Source organism: Lampetra fluviatilis, chromosome 49 (genome assembly GCF_964198595.1).
Source record: "Lampetra fluviatilis chromosome 49, kcLamFluv1.1, whole genome shotgun sequence".
NCBI classification, from domain to species: domain Eukaryota; kingdom Metazoa; phylum Chordata; class Hyperoartia; order Petromyzontiformes; family Petromyzontidae; genus Lampetra; species Lampetra fluviatilis.
The window spans coordinates 7,125,757-7,147,153 of NC_136323.1; the positions used below are offsets into that span (position 1 = coordinate 7,125,757).

A 21,397-nucleotide genomic window follows, 5' to 3' on the forward strand; every position below is an offset into this window, starting at 1 on the left:
CTAAACAAAAAACGAAACGAATTTTATTTTTTGCCAGGTAGGGCCCACTGAGTCGCGTGGATTTTTCTCCGGGTCCTCCGGTTTTTCCCTCCACCTTCAGATACATGTGTTTTGAGTATTTGGCTGCTATGCATTTCCTTGTGATCACTGGCGGAGCCAGTGGGGTGGGGGGGGGTGGGAGTGGGGTGGGGTGGCACGTGCCCCCCCAATGATTCGATCGAAATCCCTAATTTCGATGGGATCATTGGCGTTTATTAGTAATAAATCAGCATTTTGCGACATCCACTGTGTGGCATATTATTACGTGCCAGGGACTCTATGAGATGATAGGACAATAGTCTGAGTCCATAATTGTCAAAAAGTAACGGCAAAACAGTTATAAGTGACTCACAGAATCGTGCGCAGTTGCGTATACAGCACACGACTTCCCTGAAGGCAAACACCTTCAGCGAGCGCGATGCCGATCACACGACGCATTTCGAATTCGACCCTCGATCGATGGCTGCGCCATCGCTGCACATGCGTCGAATTAAAAGCAAGGGACAAGTCCTCACTTACTAACAACTCATTGCTGGAGGGGTTGCCACCCCTGCCTGAAAATCCTGGCTCCGCCATTCCTTGTGCTGATAAGCCACTTCTTCGTTTGTGATCGCCAGGTCGCTTCCGAAAAAGAGCCGTCGAGCTCTCGCGGGAACTTACCTGGTGAAATAAAACATACATGTTGAGAGAGAGAGAGAGAAAGCGCGGTTGAATAATTACATTGCCACATTACGTGCAAATTTTTCCTTATTTCTATCTCTCGTTAATTTGTTTTCGTTCGCCTGTCTGTTGCTGCCTCCAGAAGAGGTAATGTTGGCGGAAGAGGACCGGAACGCCGAGGACAAGTCTGCCTTCGACGGTAACAAGGATTGTCGGTTCTCAGAGTCGTCGAGGTGGGGGGGTGGGGTGGGGGGAGAGCCCCCACTTGACACCGGCATCTTGAGATGCAGCTGGCAAAACGCGTAAACAAAGGCACCATTGTAGGCTGGGATGGGATGCGGGATCATTTTGCCGTGCATGTTTGTGAACTTATGATGGTGGGGGGGGGGCAGTGGTGACACAGTGGAACAAATTGCAGTGCGCTCGAATCTGGTGATCTGGGTTTAAATTCCTCCCAATGTAACTGAAGCTGGCCTGGACCCCCCCACCTCCGCCCCCTTAAGGTTTACTCAGCCTAAAATGAGCACCAGGTGCAGTGTGTAAACATCGAGGCCCGGCCTAAAGGCAGAGGTGGGACTCCAGCGTGGTATTGTCCACGCCGATGCAACTCCGTAACTGGATGGCACAGGAGGTCCAAAAATGACATGGGGCGTGCATTCATCAATAGTTGCGGCACTTTAAAAGCACGCAGCAGCGCACTTTTAAAGTGTGTCTCGGCGCTGTGTGTCACTTACACCAGCGCTTAAAAACCGGTGTGCTGTGAATTACAGGAGAGGAAACAACCTCAGGCAAGCCACTCCCGACCTCCCGCCCTCCCCTCTCCAGTAGTCAATGAGCATAGACCATCATCACGCGAACTCTCTGTGAGCATCTTCGCAGCGGCAGCTTTTGGCTCGCCATCGAACAAAGGCGGTCGCCGCATTGCGCGCTTTCAGATGCGTTTCTGCGGCCGTCTGGAATGTTCTTCCGATATTAGGAAACCACTGGTGCTATGGATTGAAAACTCCTATCTTGACAACTGCTTTTTGTGCTTAGTTTGTTGTCCTTCCCCCGCAGCTCATATATATGTCTTCACCGGTGCTATATCCAAATTTGTGGTGTAATTAGCCGCATTGTATCATGCTTTTAATGGATGTATCAGAATTGTTGTGCTTGTAAAGGTGCTCGCTAACAGTACTGGCTCCGACGGTCTGTAATCCTGACACAAGGGATCTCTCTCATTTTGTTTAGTCTGTGTGACTAAATATAACAATGGGGGCAGTTGTAGAGCAGTGGTTTAGCACACTGCGCCACAAACCCAGTGACCCAAGTTCCATTCCCGATCACGGCCACCAACATCAGTGCCGAATATCCTACCCGAGGTCAACTCGGCCTTAATTGAGTACCTGGTACGGTGTGTCAACATCAGCATTGGCATCGGGCAGCAGGGCACGGTACTGACCACACCACCCCCTCCATGCTCCGTGCCGGCCTTCTTCAAAGGTGCTCGCTTAACAGCACTTGCCCCGGCAACCTGAAAAAAAGGTGACATGGGGGGGGGCTCTTTGTTTCTTATATAAATACACACACACACACAGAGTGTGAAATGAGTGCACTATACCCTGTATTATTATCGTTGGTTAAATGTAACAGTGCTTCGACGAGCGACGCTCAAGAAGAGTCGGACCGATCTGATTCAAGCAGAAGAGGGTCTCAATGAGAGGTTTTCTGACATCACATCCACAGGGAAAGCCTCGGGTGGGTTCACAAGCCGCATTGCTCCATCGAGCAGCCAAACATCCAGCCGCGTTAAACCCCCAATCCTCTCCGATGCGTTTTTTTTCCGCTTGCGCCGCGCGATGTTCAGTGCGACGTGGATCGTGAATTCACGGTCCAGCGGCGAACGGTGACATTCGGTTGCCGGGAGCTTCCTCGTGAAGTGGATAACAATCGAGATGATGCGATGGTATCTCTCGTGATGTCCAACGTTTCTCTCCACGTGCTGGGAGCTTCTTCAGGAAGTGGGTGATGATGATGATAATGATAATAATACCGTTAATAAGAAGCTCAAAGTGCATGGGGCGAAACGTCGGACATCGTACCCAGACAAACGCATGGTGCAACCCGAAAGCCCCATCGGAGAGATAAACAGTGCAACCTTTGAAACCTACGCAGGAGCATTACTTACTTGCGAATGGAAAGCCGTCTCATATAAAACTGCGAGCGAGAAAAAAGCACCACGTTCTCAAAAAGTTATCTCCAACATTCATTCGATGTGCTTTGCCTTTGCCCCTGTTTCCTGCACTGCTTTTTTAAATGGTACATTCTTAACAGCTTCAGAGGAATCGAATGGCGCTCACCTCCGTTGACAGCCGTGACTGAGTCAGTCTCTGCAGCAGACAATCATTTGTTGACTTACTACAAAGTAGACCTTAACGCAGAAGTGTTATTTTAGCGAATTACCGACCGGAATGTTATCTCGTAACCTTACAACTTTGAGTCTGGCACTCTTTCCACAGTGCTTTCGAGCTAACTTACCTTTCGTATACAGAAATATACGGAAGATGCCATGCTGTAGTGGTAAGCACTGCACTTGCAATCCATACGGTTTGATCTGCCAGTGTGAGAGTTGAAACAACGGACCACGCTTCTCAAAGTACCACCACCCCACTCCTGTCCACGCCGGCAGTATACATAGGTACCACCGAAGCTAGGTGACGTGTGAGGACTCCCACCACCACTTCCAGGATGTCTGGAACAGCGTGGAAGAGTAGGCCAAAACAGCCTCGCGAATGGGGCTGTCTAGAACTTCCTCGAGCGGAGGCCCTTTCGCCAGCAGTGGCATGAGCAAATATTTGCAGTGATGCACCTTTACCTTTTAATATATATACGAGTTGTAGAGCAGGGCTTATTAATAGTGACAGTACTAAGTTTTTTTTTTTTTAGCAAGGCAGATACATAGCCCAACACACTTTTTTACGTACAGGATCTGGAGAATTGTCAATGTTGTTGGTTTACTCTCCAACACACCGGTGTGCTGTACTAGTAACGAATTGCTACGTTTTGTTTAGGTGACATTACTAATTGGCTGTCAGCTGGTGGCGGATTTAATGACAAATTTATATTCACGCGATCTAGAGGTTAATGTTGTTCAAAGATCATAATGCTACCACATTAACCCACAGCAGTGACACAGTATAGAGGAGCAATACCATGAGCGTCTCGTTTTGATATTGTTACTGTGTCAGTCATCATAATAACAAAAACACTCACAATTAACAGCCCTTCATCAAAGCACTGCTGCATAAAAACCCGGTCATGGGTATTATTTTCTTCTTCTTCTCTGAGCCATTAAGTGCAGGTCAATGAAGGGAGGCCCAAGACCAGTTAGGGATATCACTCGCCACTGATGTTCGCCGTGGCCAGGAATCAAACTCAGGTTATCGGGTTCATGACTCAGTGCGATAACCGCTGCACCACCGCTTCTCCAGTTGTGTCCATGTTATTAGATGTTTCTATGTATTGTCTGCGTGACACTGTTGAAAGAGGGCCTGACTCGTAATCAGAAGTACATCGGTTAAATACCCGGTCGGACTTCGTTATCATTTAGCGGTGGCGATCGTACGGCGAGTCTGGCTCTCCCGCCACGGGAACGTGAAATTCCCACCGCTGACTTGCGGCCACCAATGGAGATGAGCGCCACCGCATGCCTCGACTGTGCGCGGAGACACCGAACACCTCCACATTTGATGACGTTCACGTGACCGAGTAGGCACACACCGGTGATTGATCGCATTTCATCTCGTTAGTTCACGCGATGTAGACGCGCGTCGAATCGTGGGTTTCTTCGAGCCCTCTATTGCTTCCGATAGATGCCAATAGATGCAAACCATGTCCTAATTTCGCATTAGATCATTGGAAGAAGGTAGAACTAACAATTTGTTTTAAATTGTATTTCAACAATAGGCCGGTACAGAGCACGAACCGCGACGCAGGGAAGGGGGCACAGAAACTTCAGGGAGAGAAGTCCCGAACTCTGACCTCTGTGCTCCTGGGTTTAGAGGAGGGCATATGGGGGGGGGGGGAGATCGGGCTCGCTGCCCCCACCTAGGTAGGGACCGCGTGCGGGAGCAAAATGTACTTTTTATTGTGGAGGGGAACACAAGGCAGGGAGAACTTAAGAACGGATAGGGGGTAGAGGGAGCAGGGAGAATGATGGGGGAGAGGGGAAGGAAGGAACGGAGTGGGGGGGGATGCGAGAACTAACACCTTTTAGCAAGTGAGACGCACAATACAAATCGCAAAGTAACTCGGGGAGAATTAGATGTTGGGCAGGAGTGGCTGGGGGGCGGTGGTGTGGTGGTGGGTACGACAACCGAATGCCATCGGCCAACATCGCTCTCTGGCCGGGGACACGCTGTGCGCACCGCAGGCTCGCCGTTCGCTCGCGCGAGCATCGTGAGCGTCAAGCAGGAGACGTCGTCATACTTCCAGCGCAAGGAGAAGCGCATGCGCTTCTTCATCCGCCGCATGGTCAAGTCGCACACCTTCTACTGGACCGTGCTGTGCCTCGTCGGCCTCAACACGCTGTGCGTCGCCATCGTCCACTACGACCAGCCCGTGCTGCTCACCGACCTACTCAGTGAGTCCACCCCGGCCGCTACACACAAATGAACAGACAAAGATCCCCCCCTCCCCGTATAGACTGCACAGGCTGTTGGGGCAAGTGCTGTTAGCGAGTGGAGCGGCGTGCTAACTGCTCCCGATATCCCTCCCCGAACCATAACTACACAGACACGCGCACACGCATACCGACCGAACCACACACGTGCCAGTGCTCCCACAAACACCGACACTCATATACACACACAATACAAAAATCCCCCGTATAGCCTTAACAAGACTGTTGGGGCAAGTGTTGTTAGCGAGCACCTACAAAGGCCGGCACGGCACAACGAGGGGGTGGGTGGCCAACACTCCCCGAGTGGCGATGTTTACTACACACCGCACCAGGTACTCATTTGAGGCCGAGTCGACCTAGGGGGGGCCCATGACCGGTTCAGATAAAGGTCACCGGTGTTGGCCGCGAGCGGGGATCGAACTCGGGTCATAGCCGGGGTTCGTAGCGCAGCGTAGCGCAATCATTGCCGCACTCAGACAACGGCCACCCAGTGACGGATTATCCTCGGAGCACAAGTAGCTTACACATGCTACGGGTCCCGCACTTTGAAGGGCCCCACGCTAATGCTTTCAAGCTATCAATTCCGGTTCAGTGATTATGCACTTGCTCTATTACTATAGTACTATACTGCCTTAAACTTTTGTGAACGACTGGGTGTTTAAAGTTAGTGATTTGTCGTATTATCTGCCCGTATAGCAAATAAGAAAATACAAACTTGATTTGGAGCTTTCGTGACTGCAGGAATATACTTTTTGGTTCTTTCGGTAAAGTCACGTAGAAAGAAAATAAATTAAATCATAATAGAATACGACGTTTCGATTGCAACACAAGCAATCATCGTCAGGTCCGAATGAATGAGAAAACAAACCTAGTAAACTTAGAAATATAATGCGATACAACACAGAGTCGGCTAACATAAGTCAACACCATTCATTCGTACCTGATGACGATTGCTTGTGTTGCAATCGACACGTGTTATTCTATTTTTTTTCTCTACGTGACTTTACCAAAATAAACAAAAAGAAAATACAATTACTTTGCTATGCAAGTTAAAATGTGTGTGTTTGAATGTGTTTATTTATTTATTTAGGGCCCCTTGATAACACACGCTACAGGCCCCGCGCTAGCTTCATCCGGCACGACGGTGGTGTTATCGCCGCAGCGCTGTGTGTGTGTGCGATTTGGAGGCCGACGCGGAATTGCCGACGGCTGGCGGTGGTGGCAGCGGCAGGTCACTGGGACAAAAGCGCGCGGGTGTAGGTTAAATGGACCGAGATGAGTGACAGATTCACCAACTGTTGCTCCCCCCCCCCCCCCCCAAACTGTGCCATCTGTGCAACACCGACACACAACACACACACACACACACACGCGCGCGCGCGTACAATTATTAAAGACAGTTTTATCGCGGGTGGGCTACCTGGAATGAAAACCCCGGATCTCAACTTTGCCGGCTTAATGTTCTCACCCCTGTGACACCTGGCCACCGCAACCAAACGTTGTACGTGCCAGCGTGCTGTGTAGTTACTCCGCTGCGCCAGCCCCTTCTGTACCACCCAATTGTGTCAACTATTTGTGCCCCGGTGCCACAGCCGTCTCTCTTGTGCTGCCCCCATTGTCCCATCATCTTCGCCTTCCCTTGTGTCTGCAGCCTACGCAGAGTTTGTATTCCTGGGTCTGTTCCTGTCCGAGATGCTTCTCAAGATGTATGGACTCGGCACACGCAGCTACTTCCACTCATCTTTCAACTGCTTTGACTTTGGCGTACGTGAATAATTTGACTTTTTTATTTATCAATCGTTGATTTTATATATACGGTTAATGTTTGTTTATTCATGGGCATGTAATGATTCGCCCCCCTTCCCCCCTAGCAATTTGATAAGTTGTCGCAGTTCGTGATGGTGATGCAATTCAACCAGCAATTAATAATATATTTTTGGCATTTTTACCGCATCTTCATACTGCCTCCTTTTCTATTTCAATTGTATTCGCTCCATCGGTCTACTTTGTATACAATCTCATTATGCGTTGCTGTGGAGGATAATGTATAAAATAATATATTAGCAGAACTCCATTCTGTAACCAGAAATAAAAAAAAACACGTATTTTGATTCGAGCAAAAATGTTGGCTCGCATGAGCAAAAATGTTACCGCAAATATAATTGGCAAAACATGAGGATGAATTGCGAAATAATTCGTTCTTAGACCGACCGATTGATGCAGATATTTCAAGAATAACATTCAACTTTTTACCGATTAATTGTTACATGCCTATTAATAATAATAAAACAAGTAGCGTGCTATAATGTTAGATATCAATAAAGGACTGCACCGTTCTCTTTCCAGGTCATTATTGGCAGCATCTTTGAGATCATCTGGGCCATGATTCAGCCAGGAACATCGTTCGGTATTCGGGTGCTGAGAGCGCTGCGTCTGCTCAGGATTTTTAAAGTCACTAAGTGAGTGGCCGTCAGCCATGGGCGGCGGACTGGAGCAGTGATCTCTTTTTAGTTTTAGATTTAAATGCTTTAAACCCCCCACCCCCCTAAACTCAGCCAAAAGCCCTCTAAACTCAGCCAAATGCCCCCTTCATATCCGCATCTCCAGTGTCTTCCTCCTCCCACTCCCAGCCCCGCCCACTTCCCCCCCCCCTCTATCTCTCCTCCCTGGCTCCTCCCCCGTCTCTCACCTATATAGCCCCTTGTTACAGCAGCTCTTTTGCCCACTTCAGCAACTTGTTTCTTGCTGTGGTTGTCCCACCTGATGATGGACGCTTGTGTTGCGCCCGAAACGTCGTGATTTATGATTTTATTTCTATTATTTTATTATTTATTACGTATTATTTATTTTTACCTACGTGACTTTACCGAAAAAAACCCGAGAGTTTAAATGCTTTTGTCATTTCACTATTTTATTCCGACGTGCTAACGGGGTCATGTCATGAGATGGATAATCCATTCGGATCTCTCACAGCAGCAGAGCAGTGCAACATTTTTGTGTGTCGTAGAATGGGCCCACGAAAGTGGATATCACAGAGATACCTCTGAGATCCCTGAAAGTGACCTCTTGTCTACACAGTCGATGGCAGCACTTACCCACCTCCTCTGCATATGAAATAAACGTCTCGTCGCACGACATTCAAGCCGAATATTTAATTCTCATGGCTGGAATTTAGCAAAATTAAATGCAGGATAAAAGTTAAACTGATGGTACCAGCCATTAGTGAATTGGCGAGTACCATCAACTCATTCCACTTGAGAACCCAATTTATTCACCGGTAACTACCTGGATTCAAACTCAGGATCTCAGTAGTGCCAGCTTGGCACTCAATGCTGCCGTACACATTCCCAACTGCCTGTAACACAGAGCTGCCAGGGATTTATTTAGAGCATTTACTTTTCATTTCAGTCAATCGCTCGAGCATAATGAATCTGCTCACAGAGAAGACACGTTGCCTCCAGTCAAGAGCTATAGCAGAGAACACTGACTAGAGCTCTTTCTGCACTCCTTTGTAGATCCACTGCTGGATGAAGTCCTTCCCATGCCACATCAGTTGTGGGCATTTGTTTGACCAGACTTCACCATGCTGGCCAGTGCGGGTTCGTGAAAAACTGGTTCAGATTTCACCTGCCGCAGATGTTAGCCGTGTCCAGGAATCAAACCGTGCTAACCACTACATACGTGCATGCATGTAAATACGTCTCACGTCGAGGGAGTCGCTGTCTTGTCGTTATCTGCAATTGCCAGGTACTGGGCATCTCTGCGGAACCTGGTGGTGTCGCTCCTAAACTCCATGAAGTCCATCATCTCGCTCCTCTTCCTGCTCTTCCTGTTCATCGTGGTGTTTGCCCTCCTGGGAATGCAACTGTTTGGCGGCCAGTGAGTGGTGTCCACCTTGCCTTGGCCTCGCCGCCACTAATCGATCGCAGTCGCGGTGGCGAGATGTTAACTCCCTTGCCTTGTAAGCAGGAGGTCGTGGGTTCCATCCCGATCCTGACGCCTGCTGTAGATAGGGAGTTTGCGTGGTCTCCCCGTGGTCGCGTAGATGTTTCTCCTGGTTCTGTGGGTTTTTACCTCTACATTTAGAAACATGCGTTCCGAGTATTTGGCTGCTAAATTTTTTAAAATAGTTTAAAGCTTCCAAATATTTTTCGTAGGCTCAAATCGGAATCCAGGGCGACCTTCCCGCAGTCAGCCCCACCCACATTTCAATGGCCACGCCCAGTCAACCACGTGCCATGCTCGTAGGCATCGGCCTCCTCAAATATTTCTGACATTGGCCACGTCTACTCATCTTGTCAATCGCCGCACACGATTCCCTTTGACGGTATCGTTCGTTGTGCATGTGGGCCAGAACGGAATATTTTTTTTTTTTGGAAACAAAGAAAATATAAATTTTGACTTAAAACTGTCGCGACTGCAGAAATTCATATTCTTGGTTCTTTCAGTAAAGGGACGTATAAAAAAAGACAATTTAAAAATGAAAAGAATAAATAGAAAATAATTTTTATTTGATTTAATTTTATTATTTTTTTATTTTCTATCTACGTGAGTTTACCGAAAGAACCAAGAATATAAAAGAAAATGTACATATTTTCGCAAATGCTTTGGCACACGGGTACGGCATTTCTGAAACCGCCGTGATTTAAACCATTTGCAAAATGAAACCACGCTTTATTATCTGCATCTGTGCTGCCTATGGATGTGGTTGCATGGAACATTGGATGGAGTGCATGCCCTTACCCGTATATATTTTGTTTCCATTTTTTAAGTGCACATCTCACCAGGGCACATCGCATTGCGGACAATGAGTTCAAAGTCGTGAATTGTAATCAAGGATGGTAGTCGACTAGACCCGTCATCTCTCTGTGGTCAAACAAATGTTCCGTTTCGTGGGAATTCTGCAGTCGTTTTCCTATGGCGAGACTGGACCCTGCCTTGATAATGTAGAGTTTCCACCGCAGGCTCAGGGCGACCAATGGTGATAATCGTCACCCCAACACACGTTTAAAATGCTCTTAGATGCGGTGGTTTGCTCTGGGCGTTACCGTGAACATCCTGACGGTCTCCATTATATTTTGAACAGATTCATATTTTGATTACATTTTAAACGTATTTATATAATAGAGATGTCTTCGCGAAGCTCGTACATGCCCGTTTCGACTGAGCGAGTCTAACGTTCATTAATGCTGCTCTGTCGCTAGGTTTAATTTTGAAGAATGTACTCCACCGACTAATTTCGACACCTTCCCAGCTGCTATTATGACAGTTTTCCAGGTGAGAGACAGTTTTTTTTATAAAAAAAAAAAATATTTTATCATCATCAATTAATTAACTGAATTTTCTGCGGGATGAACTTGGCTCCGTTGTCTCAAATCAAATTTATTTATGAACCTGCTATATCTGGTACAGTCAGACTATTAGGTGCTATATTAATTGCCATCTGTGTGGAATAATTATTGATGATGATGATGCTGATGATGATTACACTGGGTCGGACAAATTATATTAATGATGTCAATGAAAATAATTTCAAGATTGTTGGTGACAGATCATGATAATTGTGACACATGTTAATTGCCCAAATCTCCCTGAATCTCAGAACCTCTGCAGCGTTGGGCCGAGTGAAACCACGCCATGAGAACACGCGTTAAGCCGAGGACTTACCGTACTCTGGTTTCCTCCCACATGCTGATTGACCAAACATCCCAATGCAATGGAAACGTCGCTGTTTGATTGGAGTAGTTGGCATGTGGTTAGTAGCCACAGCCTGTAGTGAATTGTATACTGGATATGTGGTGTCCAGGGTTCAGATATATGTTCCAGTTCAACGACCTGGACAGACATAGTTGACATTCATTCCTTGTAATTATTATTGGATAGTGGGACAGTGGTTAACCATTGTGCTGTGAACCTGGTGACCTGAGTATCGTTTCTGGCCATGACGAATATCAGTGGTGAGTCATATCTCGACTGGCCCTACCCTCCCCAAACCTAGCCCCCTTTCCCAACTTCACCAACCAGCGTTGATCAACATGGTGTAGTCAAGTGACCCTAATGATCGAAATGGCATGGGGGGAGATATTGATCCAAGAGTTTTATTGACAATGAGCCATACAATCTCAGCGATGTTTTTTTTACTCGTTGTTGTATTTTCTCCTGTCCTAGATTCTCACTGGAGAGGACTGGAATGTCGTCATGTACGATGCGATAAAATCTCAGGGTGGCATCAATCGAGGAACCATTTTCTGCATCTACTTCATTGTCCTCACGCTATTCGGCAACTGTATCCTTTCTCGCAGAGAATTCATCCGAACTCTGCTTTTCCGTCTTAAAGCAAGGGGAGCACATTCAATCATTCATTCAGGAGGTCCCCCCACCCACCTCCGTGTGTTCCCCCACCAGCTACGCATTTAGGATTGAGCACGCCACGTCCGGTCGATGACGCGCGATGCGCACGTGGCGTTCAAGCCTCGCACTGGCGCACGAGATAGACGCCATTTTCTCACCACCGCTGGGGAGTATGCCAGCCTGGTAGGTGAGCTCCGATTGTCTTGGTAACCTCTACGGAGCTGGCTCGACGGCTCAAACTTGGCTGCGTTGACGACCTTTAATTGGGACACGTTGGGCTGCCATCGGAGAGAGTCGCGTGGTCAGTGGTGTCTCTTGTGTCGGTCAAGGCCGGGGCCTTATTTTAGTTGAAAATGAATAGCAGAATATTTAATACTGATAGGAACCACCTGGTTCCACCAGACTACAGGGGATTATTGTGTCCATCCGTCCGTCGTGCATCCAAAAATGGGAGAGGTGGGGCTGGGTGGAGAGGGGAGAGTGGGGAGGGGAGGGTGGGGAGGGGCTGGGTGGGGAGGTTGGGGCTGGGTGGGGTGTGGGAGGGGTGGGGCTGGGTGAGGAGGGGCTGGTCACCCCGTGGTGCCCTTATAAAACTCAACGTTTAACCTACTCACGTCGGCTTGTGCCCGCTCTTACAGTCGGCCATATTTGCGGAATACACCACGCCGCCGTTGATCCTGGCCATTGATCGAGCAACCCAACGTTCCTACCAGCTCCCTCCGCAGGAATGTGTTAATTTTTAGTTTTTAAAAGTCTAAATCTCATCCAAACATACATTACACCTAACAAAAATAATGAGAAGGATACGGTGGAGGGGACAGAATTAGAGGGACTAAACTCTGAGTGTGTTAGGACAAGAAACACGCCCTTCTGGGGTTTTCTCAGAATGACCCAGCACAGGTTGGTCGTGGAAGCACAGTATTCGCTGGCTGGTGATGAACACGTAAGCAGTGTGTAACGGTTATAGTTCGGTAGTCCTTTCAGACGTAGTGTTCCCCTGCCTAAATGAGCTCGCAGTGCTGCTAATCTCTTGACACCACTGAGCCACAGAGCCAGCGGTGTCACATTGCCATGGCGGTGAGCCAGTTTCTCCTTGAAACGTCCACATTTTGAATGTGCGCGCCTTTTGGGGTTTATGGGGGCCAAGTTGTCGCACTATCAGGATTTGAACTCACGACCACCTTCCTATGGCGAGTTAATTGCTCTTAACCGGTGGCCCCTATGCAAAGGAATTATTTTTGTGGACCATTGATGAGATAAAAAAATATATATATATATATTGTATACATCATTTGTCTTTTTCATTGTTATTAAATGAGTTATAGTTAGGTTGGTAACACTTAGTCTGTGCCTCTCTCCAGTTGCCTGGGTGATAAGTAGTTGGCGAGACTTTGCCCAATCCTGGCCGAGCTGGCTCCACAGACAGTATAAATAAAAACATAGTTTTGATCCTTAGCCAAAGTCCAATCACCACTCAATTCAATACCATCCACAATACAGGTGTTTGGGTAAGATCGCGTGAATATAAATGTGTCGTTAAACCCGCCACGACCCGACACAGCCAATTAGTAATGTTTGTCACGTATACAAAACGTGCCAATTCGTTACCAGTTCACCACACCGATGTGTTGGAGAGTAAAGGCACAACATTTACAATTCGAGCAGTAAGTTTCGCTAGTAATTACAACCAGCATCATCAGGCCACAGCCAGAGCTGTTGAGAAATCCTCCTGTTTCGGACTTAATTATTGTCTGTGTTGGGTGGCGGCGGGTTTAACGACAAATAGATTTATGCGATCTAACCCAAAAACCTCTATTATGGATAATGTTGGTTTGGAAAGCCTACGTGTAAAATTCAATACGAGTTTGCTAGTGTTTAGTTTCCTAGGCAAATAAAGAAATAATCTCTAAAATGTAGGAAAATGGATTATGGCTCCAAGCAACTCATGTAAGAAACATGAATAGAAAGTGTAGTCATCCCTTTAAACCTTCACAACATTGCTTTTGTGAAAGATGACATGGATAAATTGGTTCTAATTTATTTATAATGCGCTGTTTCTTTGCATTGTTAACATAGGAAACTCGAATTAAATGTTTCAAGACAACTTCCTACTGGGGATGCTTGGCCACTTCCTGAGTTAATCCTGCTTGTGTCTACGAAAGCAATGCTAGCATGTGATTCCCGCACTTAACAGTATGAGGCATGTCACGTGACAGTATGGGAGTGCCGTGATGGCGAGATGTTAACTACCTCGCCTGGTATGCAGGAGGTTGTGAGTTTGATCCCCACCCTGACGACTGTATGTTTGGAGTTTGCGTGTCTCTCTCTCCCCGTAGTCGTGTGGATTTTTTCTCCTGTTCCTCCGGTTTTTCCCTCCACATTTTGAATCAAAATGCGTTTAGAGAATTTGGCTATTAAAATTGCCACGTGATAAGCCACTTCATTGGGGTCGCTTCTGAAAGAAGAGCTATATAGCTCAGTGAGCCTCACCGAGTAAAATAAATAAATAAACAAACTGCGCATCAACTAATTGATTGAAATGTATTATTATTACGCACGTTCCACATGCGCCGAGCCATGCGCGGTGAAAATGTTTGTATAAAATTGCTGCAAATTTAATAACAACAATAATCAATTCCGTTGTATAAAACGGCTTTCAAATCTCTAAGCGTTGTGCATCAGAGATAAAAAAAAAAGACAAGTACACACCAGTAAGGACCCAATCACGATACAATGAAACCAAAGATACAAGCAAAAGAGAAACATAGGCAACGGATTATTGTCGGTTGATCCCAGGGAAGCTGCGATACAAACTGGACAGCCATGCAACTTCGTGCTCAGGCCACTGGTGGTGGAAGGGCCTCCACTCGGACGAGCTCAATAGAGCCCCGACTCTGCTCACGAATATTTTGAGATGTTGATGCTGTATTAGGCAAGTGGAGATAATGGCATTGTAGAAAATGGGCAGAATAAATGAGAATTAATACAAAGAGGCAGGAGAACAATAATAAAAGAGGATTCATTTGTTTAATGGAATCATGAACCCGAACCATGAAGTTCAAATTATTGGGAGTAAGAGGTGAATCCTGAGCAGCCTTCGAGATGGCAGCACAGGGGACATTCCTCGGGAACCTCTTAGTCGGTTTCCGTGTTTGTGATGTGTTTCGGGTTCTTCGCAACTGAAGAAGCTTCCAGAACGTGGGTGACGAAAACGTTGGACATCATGTCGAACAGCACAAGGCATGACCCGAAGAACGCAGCCGAGATTCCTCGGAACTATCGATAGCGCCCATCTCACAAAGGCTCCGTTTAGATGTGAGAATACACGTTTTTTGTCGATTTGCCAGCGGGCACGCGGAGGTGATGACCCGGCCGTATAGCCTTAACGAGCGCGCCAACTCAGACACTCTGCTCAACGTGTTCCTCGCCATCGCCGTGGACAACTTGGCCAACGCGCAGGAGCTCACGAAGGTGCGTGTACACCCCCCACCCACCCACCCCCTGGGACGGAAAGCGTTTCACCGGCTCGTTTAACAACGAGGTCCTCTGCACGTGAGCACGTGTGGCTGACGATGACGCGGCGGCTGTGGTTAAATATTTACGTGCCGTTTGTAGGGCCCCCCCCGTGTCGCTGTGCGTGTCTACCGGCATCTGTTTAAAAGTGTATGACAACTCAAGAAGATTGAGAGAGAGAGAGGTTCAGTTCATTTATTAGGTGTAGCCCTGTGAGCCATTCGGCTCTTGCAACCGCAACAAAACAAAAACATGAACAACAAAAAATCTTAAAGTGAATATGTGACTGAGAGAACCCCACGCACGCGTCGATTTATTATTTATGGCCATCGTGACATTGGTATTGTGGTTTAATTTAAAAATGTTGCGTCAATCGTATGAAACGATTGGTTACATTGTTTTTCGAGTTATTGGTCGGGAGTTGCACCACAATTGCACACTGCAAGTGTCAGAATGTAATTAATTGTGGGTGCACTACAATACGAATTCGAAAAGGAACATATATTTTTCGCATTAAAATAATTCAAGGTTTAAAAGTTCTACATGCTGTGAGAAAAAATGGCGTGCAAAGTCACTACAAATATTTTTTTTTAAACTATTATAGCCTAAAATATTCTAAGCATCGGTCTGATTTAATAGATGGAGGATTTCTTGAAAAATGTTATATTACATCTTCATAAATATATTTCTGCAGAGCATCCCAGCTAAGACTATTTAATTGATTCAAGGATTGTGCTGCTCCACGCTAAGCCCAAAGTCAAGTGCCAGTTGAAACATCAAAACTATTAAACATGCGCCCACTGCCAAGCCCTATCACAATGCTTTTTATCCATCACCCTGAAGATTCGGGGGTTGAAATGTCATGTCACGAGTGCAGCGACAATCTCGGTGGGGAAAGCAATTAGGAGGAAGCATAACTACACGGTCGGCTATGTACGGTGCAACAGAAGTTCAGCATACACACATACTTGATGCACCGGTCTCTTTTTAAATCCTTTATATTAAGTTCGCTTGCTTGCTTGCATGCTTGCTTGCTTGCTTACGACCGTGCAAATCTTTCGGTCGTTTTTTAACCCACTTCCCGTGATCCAATCGAGCTGACATTTTCCACACAGACTCGTTGTGCGTGACAATGAATTTTCGTGAAAATTTTTTTCCAAAATTTTACACTGTTTAGGGAACATTTTTTAAATATTTAATTACCAATTGCTTAATGCTGCCAGACAATCATCTGACCCATAGGTGGCAGCCATCTCAAGCCAGAGGACGAGAAGACTCTAGCCGCCACGCATATAAAGGATTTATAGTGAAAAACTTTGTTTTTACGGGTTAATTTTTTTTTCTTTCTTTCATGAATTCAACCCGCAGATGGGATTCCAATAGAGGGAGCCGCTCATGAGAGAGCCCCTCTAGAGAGTGCTGTAGCCTCCTTACCCACACTGGCCGCACACCAGACGTGGAAGTATCCACGTGTCACCCCACTGCACATCGCCTGTCGATGGGGATTGACGACGGTGAACCCATGGGCAGAGTTTGACTTCTATATTTGGGGTGGGGGGAGCAAGGGGTTCGCTTTGTCCCTCACATGAGGAATCGCGGGTGCAGATGATTAATATTTTGTTCATCTTAATTGTAAACTACTGAAGATATCTGAATCAAGGTGTTCAGTTTGGGGGAGGGGCTCGTTGCCCCCCCCCCCATTCCCTGCTCCCCCAAACTCCACCCATGAACCCCATTGCTGCGTGGACAGATGCAATAAAATAGTTTAATATATTTCAATATTTTTCATATTCCACATCCTCCCCGCACGTCACACATCGCAACATCGTGACGTTCTGGACGCAATTGCCGGGCACGTCGACGGCATATCAGGCACATCAGACTCATCAGAGCAGGCGGGGGGAGGAAGGGGATGCTCCTTGCGCAAGGTGGGAGGGAGCATTGGCCAGGTCATTGCCCTTCTGGTCTCAGGTATTTAAGACCGGTCTAATGTTTAGGCCAGTCTAAACCTTCCTTGTCTCTGAGCTTAGAGCTCAGATTGCTCCAGTGCTGGGATTAGGCCTGATTAATTCAGCCGTTGTGTATGGGAGGGGTGGGGGGGGGTGTTCGTGATTCTTCCACGTACTCAATGTTTTTTTCTGGCCGCTACATTCAAAGTCCTTAACAAAACGTTCTGTTCTCGAGTCTGCCCCACTTCTCTAAGACCCACAGGGCAGTTTCCACACTTTCAGGGGCGATCTCTCAATTGCAAGTCAAATTCGCCGACCGGCAGCATCCCTTGATAATATTGGCAAATAATTAATTTGCTCACCCAAGAAAGCCTCACCAAGTCTACAGACCCGTTTCAGCAAAGTCGTCTTGCCTGGCCAAATGTTATGTTTTAAGTACTTGAATGGAAATGAGAGTGTCTGAAATTGACCAACACATACACAAGGAGGGAAGGAGGACCCACTGGTTGCCTTCAACATTTCTGGATTAGACGTCGCAAGACGTTGAGACCGAACAGCTATATTGACACACCAGGCCTCTACCGGCAAGTACTGGATCTCATTATCCTAATAGCACCAGCCATGGTGTCATGAATTTCGATTTAAAGCTTTCGTGACTGCAGGGATTCATCTTCTTGGTTCTTTCGGTAAAGTCACGTAGAAGGGAAGTAATAAAATAATAAAAATAAAACATAATAAAATAATTCTCACGACGTTTCGGCTACAACGCAATTTGCATATCAAGAGAAATTTAGCATATGCAAGAGGAATTTAGCATATTCCGTGAATATGCTAAATTCCTATTGATATGCGCATTCTTTTGTCAAGGCGCTCTTCTTCCACCTCCAACCCAGCCTATATATAAGCTCCAAGCTTGGCAGTGTCTCATTCTTCACCTGAAGACGGCTGCTTGCGTTGTAGCCGAAACGTCGTGAGAATTAGTTTATTATTTTATTTTTATTATTTTATTACTTCCCTTCTACGTGACTTTACCGAAAGAACCAAGAAGATGGTGTCATGAGTCACGAGTCTGTAACATTAATGTGGATGGTTCCGCGGTTATGGAAGTCTGACGGACGCAGCAGGGTGAGATGACAAAGTGGGTGGCGTACAACAGAAAGAACGTGAATGCTCACATTGAGGCGTCGATCCTACGGAGTGTAATGTCAAGAGGGCCTGGAACAAGCGAAGGGGAGTCGAACGGTGGGAATTGGCTACCGAAATATATCCATGACGGCACCCAAATATCTGCTTTAGATATTGGCACGAAGCCAAGCAAACCCGAATTATTTATAATATTTTCACAGCGGCTTTTGGTTAACCATTGAATAAAGGCAACCACTTGCATCGCGTGGTTTCAGATGCGCTTCTGTCGCGGTCTGGAATGTTCTTCATTCTGATCGATATTAGGAAGCTATTCGCTTTTAAATGTAGATTGAAAACGTATTTCTTTCGAACTGCTTTTTTGTGTTTAGTTTGTTGTCCTTCCCTCGCATCTCCGATTAGCACGGTTGTATGTATGTATGTTGAACTTCTTTGGCACCATACATAGCCAATGACACTAATCGGAAGTGGCTACGTACGGTGCAAAAGAAGTTCGTACATACATATTAATTTCAAATGTATTCACCCAATAATTTTTTTTTCATAAAGCAATACATTCATAATACTAAAATACACTAAAACTATAAACACTTTTTTGTTGCTTTACCAGGTAAGGCTCACTGAGCTATATAGCTCTTTTTCAGAACTCACCTTGCCACAAATGATATCTCAACGAAGCGGCTTATCACGTGGGAATTTATCGCAGCCAAATACTCTAAACGTGTGTTTCTAAATGTAGAGGGAAAATCCGGAGGACCCGGAGAAAAATCCACACGATATTTGGGAAAACATGCAGACTCCAAATATACAACCCTTTAGGGTCAGAATCGAACTCACGACCTCCTACATACCCAACGAGGTAGTTAAGATGTTGTCAGTCGTTAAGAATACTTCACCGTGCTGGTCGGTGTAGCTTGATGAAGGGAGAGATAATATCCTGGGATCGATGTTTCTGGGAATTGAACTCAGGTTGTTAGATTTATAGCGCAGTGCTGTAGCCCACGTGCCACTGCTCATCCACGTACGGTATACAGCAGTAATGTCTCATAGGACATCACTTCTTGGGATCCTTCTTCATTTTCATAATGACATCTTGCAGTGAAAATATTTTGCTTAGATATATCATTCGGGTTCATAAAATACATTTACTTCAAAGTACGGTATTTATAATCTATCCATGCGTTTAATTGGCTATAGCCCTGTATGAGCGGCGTTAAACTATTTGTTCCAATACTATATTTTAGAAAGAAAAGTTTTGCTGGCTGGCTGGCTGGCTAGCGCACGGGTGGGTACGTGTGCGTGTTCGCGGACCGTAGGCACGACGACGATGTCACTCTCGTTCCACAGCGTTGAGACCAGTCCGTGCTTCTCCATTACGCCATTTATCCTGGCCGTGTATCCCACGCAAATGCGATCGAGGAGGGTGGGAGGGAGATCGAGGAGGGAGGGAGAAAGGAGAGGGACACCGAAGAGAGGGGGCAGGCACAGCGTGAGAGGGTTGTCAAATGGAGAGGAAAGAGAGACAGAGCAAAACAGAAAGAGGAGAGCGGGGGGAGGCGACAAGCAGCGGGGAGGGGAGGTTTCGGGAGGGGTTAAGAGAGATTGCGCTGGGAAAGGGACAGGTGGGAATAGAGAGAGCGAGAGGTAAGAGAGCGGAAAAAGCAGGGCGAGAGGTTGGGGAGACGGAAGTGGGTGAGTTCCACTGGAGGGAGAAGAATATTGAGGGAGGGAGAGGGTAGACGAGGGTACAGATGAATGGAGAAACAAATAGAAAGAGACAACGCGAGCAATCGAGATGAGTTGAGATATAAAGTACAGATAGGGTAAGACAAAGGTGGAGAGAGACAGGCCTCTATATAAGATAGAAAGTTTTGCTGGCTGGCTGGGAGGGATGGAACTAACGGTCATCTCTGTGATGATCATTTTCTTGTTATGTGCATTTGTTTCTCTCGTTATTGATGTATTCGTCTTTTATTTTTTTTATTTGCAAAGTGTGAGTTTTGTTTTTCGTATCATCTGTGTAAGGGACCGGCAAATTGATGTTGCAGCGTTGTGGGATGACAATTGCATGAATGACGCTCTATAAAATGAATTCATACTCTTTGGTTCTTTCGGTAAAGTCACGTAGATGAAAGATATAAATAATAATACAAATTAAATCACGACGTTTTGGAGGCAACACAAGCTTCCGTCATCAGGTGGAACAGCCACAGCAAAATTACTGATGACGGAAGCTTGTGTTGCCTCCGAAACGTCGTGATTTAATTTTTGTTATTATTTATATTTTTCATCTACGTGACTTTACCGAAAGAACCAAAGAGTATGGATCCTTGCAGTCACGAAAACTTCAAATATAGAAATGAACTCACTATAAGGACGACGCGGGCTTGCTTCGCACACCTTCATTTTGTCGCGCCAAGTGCCCTCGACGATTTTTAACGAGTGACTTGATCGCATCTGTCCGGCCAGGATGAGGAGGAGGAGGAAGAAGCGGCGACGCAGAAGTTGGCGATACAAAAGGCGCGCGAGGTGGCTGAAGTGAGCCCTATATCGGCAACCAACCTCTCCGTCAGCGCGTAAGTGTCCCACCGCTGTGTCGATGATCACTGCTCGACGATTGATTGTTGATTGTTGGAACAATCTTGATTTTCCCACTCCCCCCTAACGTCGTAAAAAAAATCTTCCTTAAACAAAAAACATGCTGAAGCAGAAGATTGGTGCCGGATACGGCTGCATTTTGGGAATGTGATTTGTAACTTTTTATCCTTGCCAGTGTCACGATAGTAAACATTTTACGTGCAATTTTATTGAGGGACTTTGTGTGGTCTTGGTGTGGTCTGGGACTGCTCTATCTGTTGTTCTTCTGCCTTGCACCAACTTGGGAATTGGTGTACCTTGCAATTTGAAATTATATACTTTATCTATTTCACGTATTTTTTTTTTTTGTGATTTTCATTCCTTTCCCGTAACTTTGCGCTCCGATCATTGTTTGTAGCGTTTGTTGTTGTAACTTTCTGACCCGCTCCTACTGGACATCTGTGACAAAGAGCTTCATAGCTCATCGGATTCTCCAGGATAAACA

At 46.3% G+C, this 21,397-nt stretch overlaps 1 protein-coding gene across 7 annotated transcripts in view; it reads left to right on the plus strand.

Annotated features, from left to right (window-relative positions):
- Nucleotides 1-21,397, plus strand: part of LOC144948501 (voltage-dependent P/Q-type calcium channel subunit alpha-1A-like) — a 168,732-nt gene that overhangs the window by 74,094 nt on the left and 73,241 nt on the right. For 6 of the 7 annotated variants that reach the window (XM_078878020.1, XM_078878021.1, XM_078878022.1 and 3 more), the window contains 9 exons: nt 842-898; nt 5,111-5,320; nt 7,011-7,123; nt 7,706-7,818; nt 9,107-9,238; nt 10,564-10,636; nt 11,528-11,645; nt 15,114-15,181; nt 20,785-20,891. In XM_078878020.1, coding sequence (XP_078734146.1) covers nt 842-898; nt 5,111-5,320; nt 7,011-7,123; nt 7,706-7,818; nt 9,107-9,238; nt 10,564-10,636; nt 11,528-11,645; nt 15,114-15,181; nt 20,785-20,891 — 991 coding nt within the window. The remainder of the gene's footprint in view (nt 1-841; nt 899-5,110; nt 5,321-7,010; nt 7,124-7,705; nt 7,819-9,106; nt 9,239-10,563; nt 10,637-11,527; nt 11,646-15,113; nt 15,182-20,784; nt 20,892-21,397) is intronic. The other variant, XM_078878025.1, reaches the window with a different exon arrangement.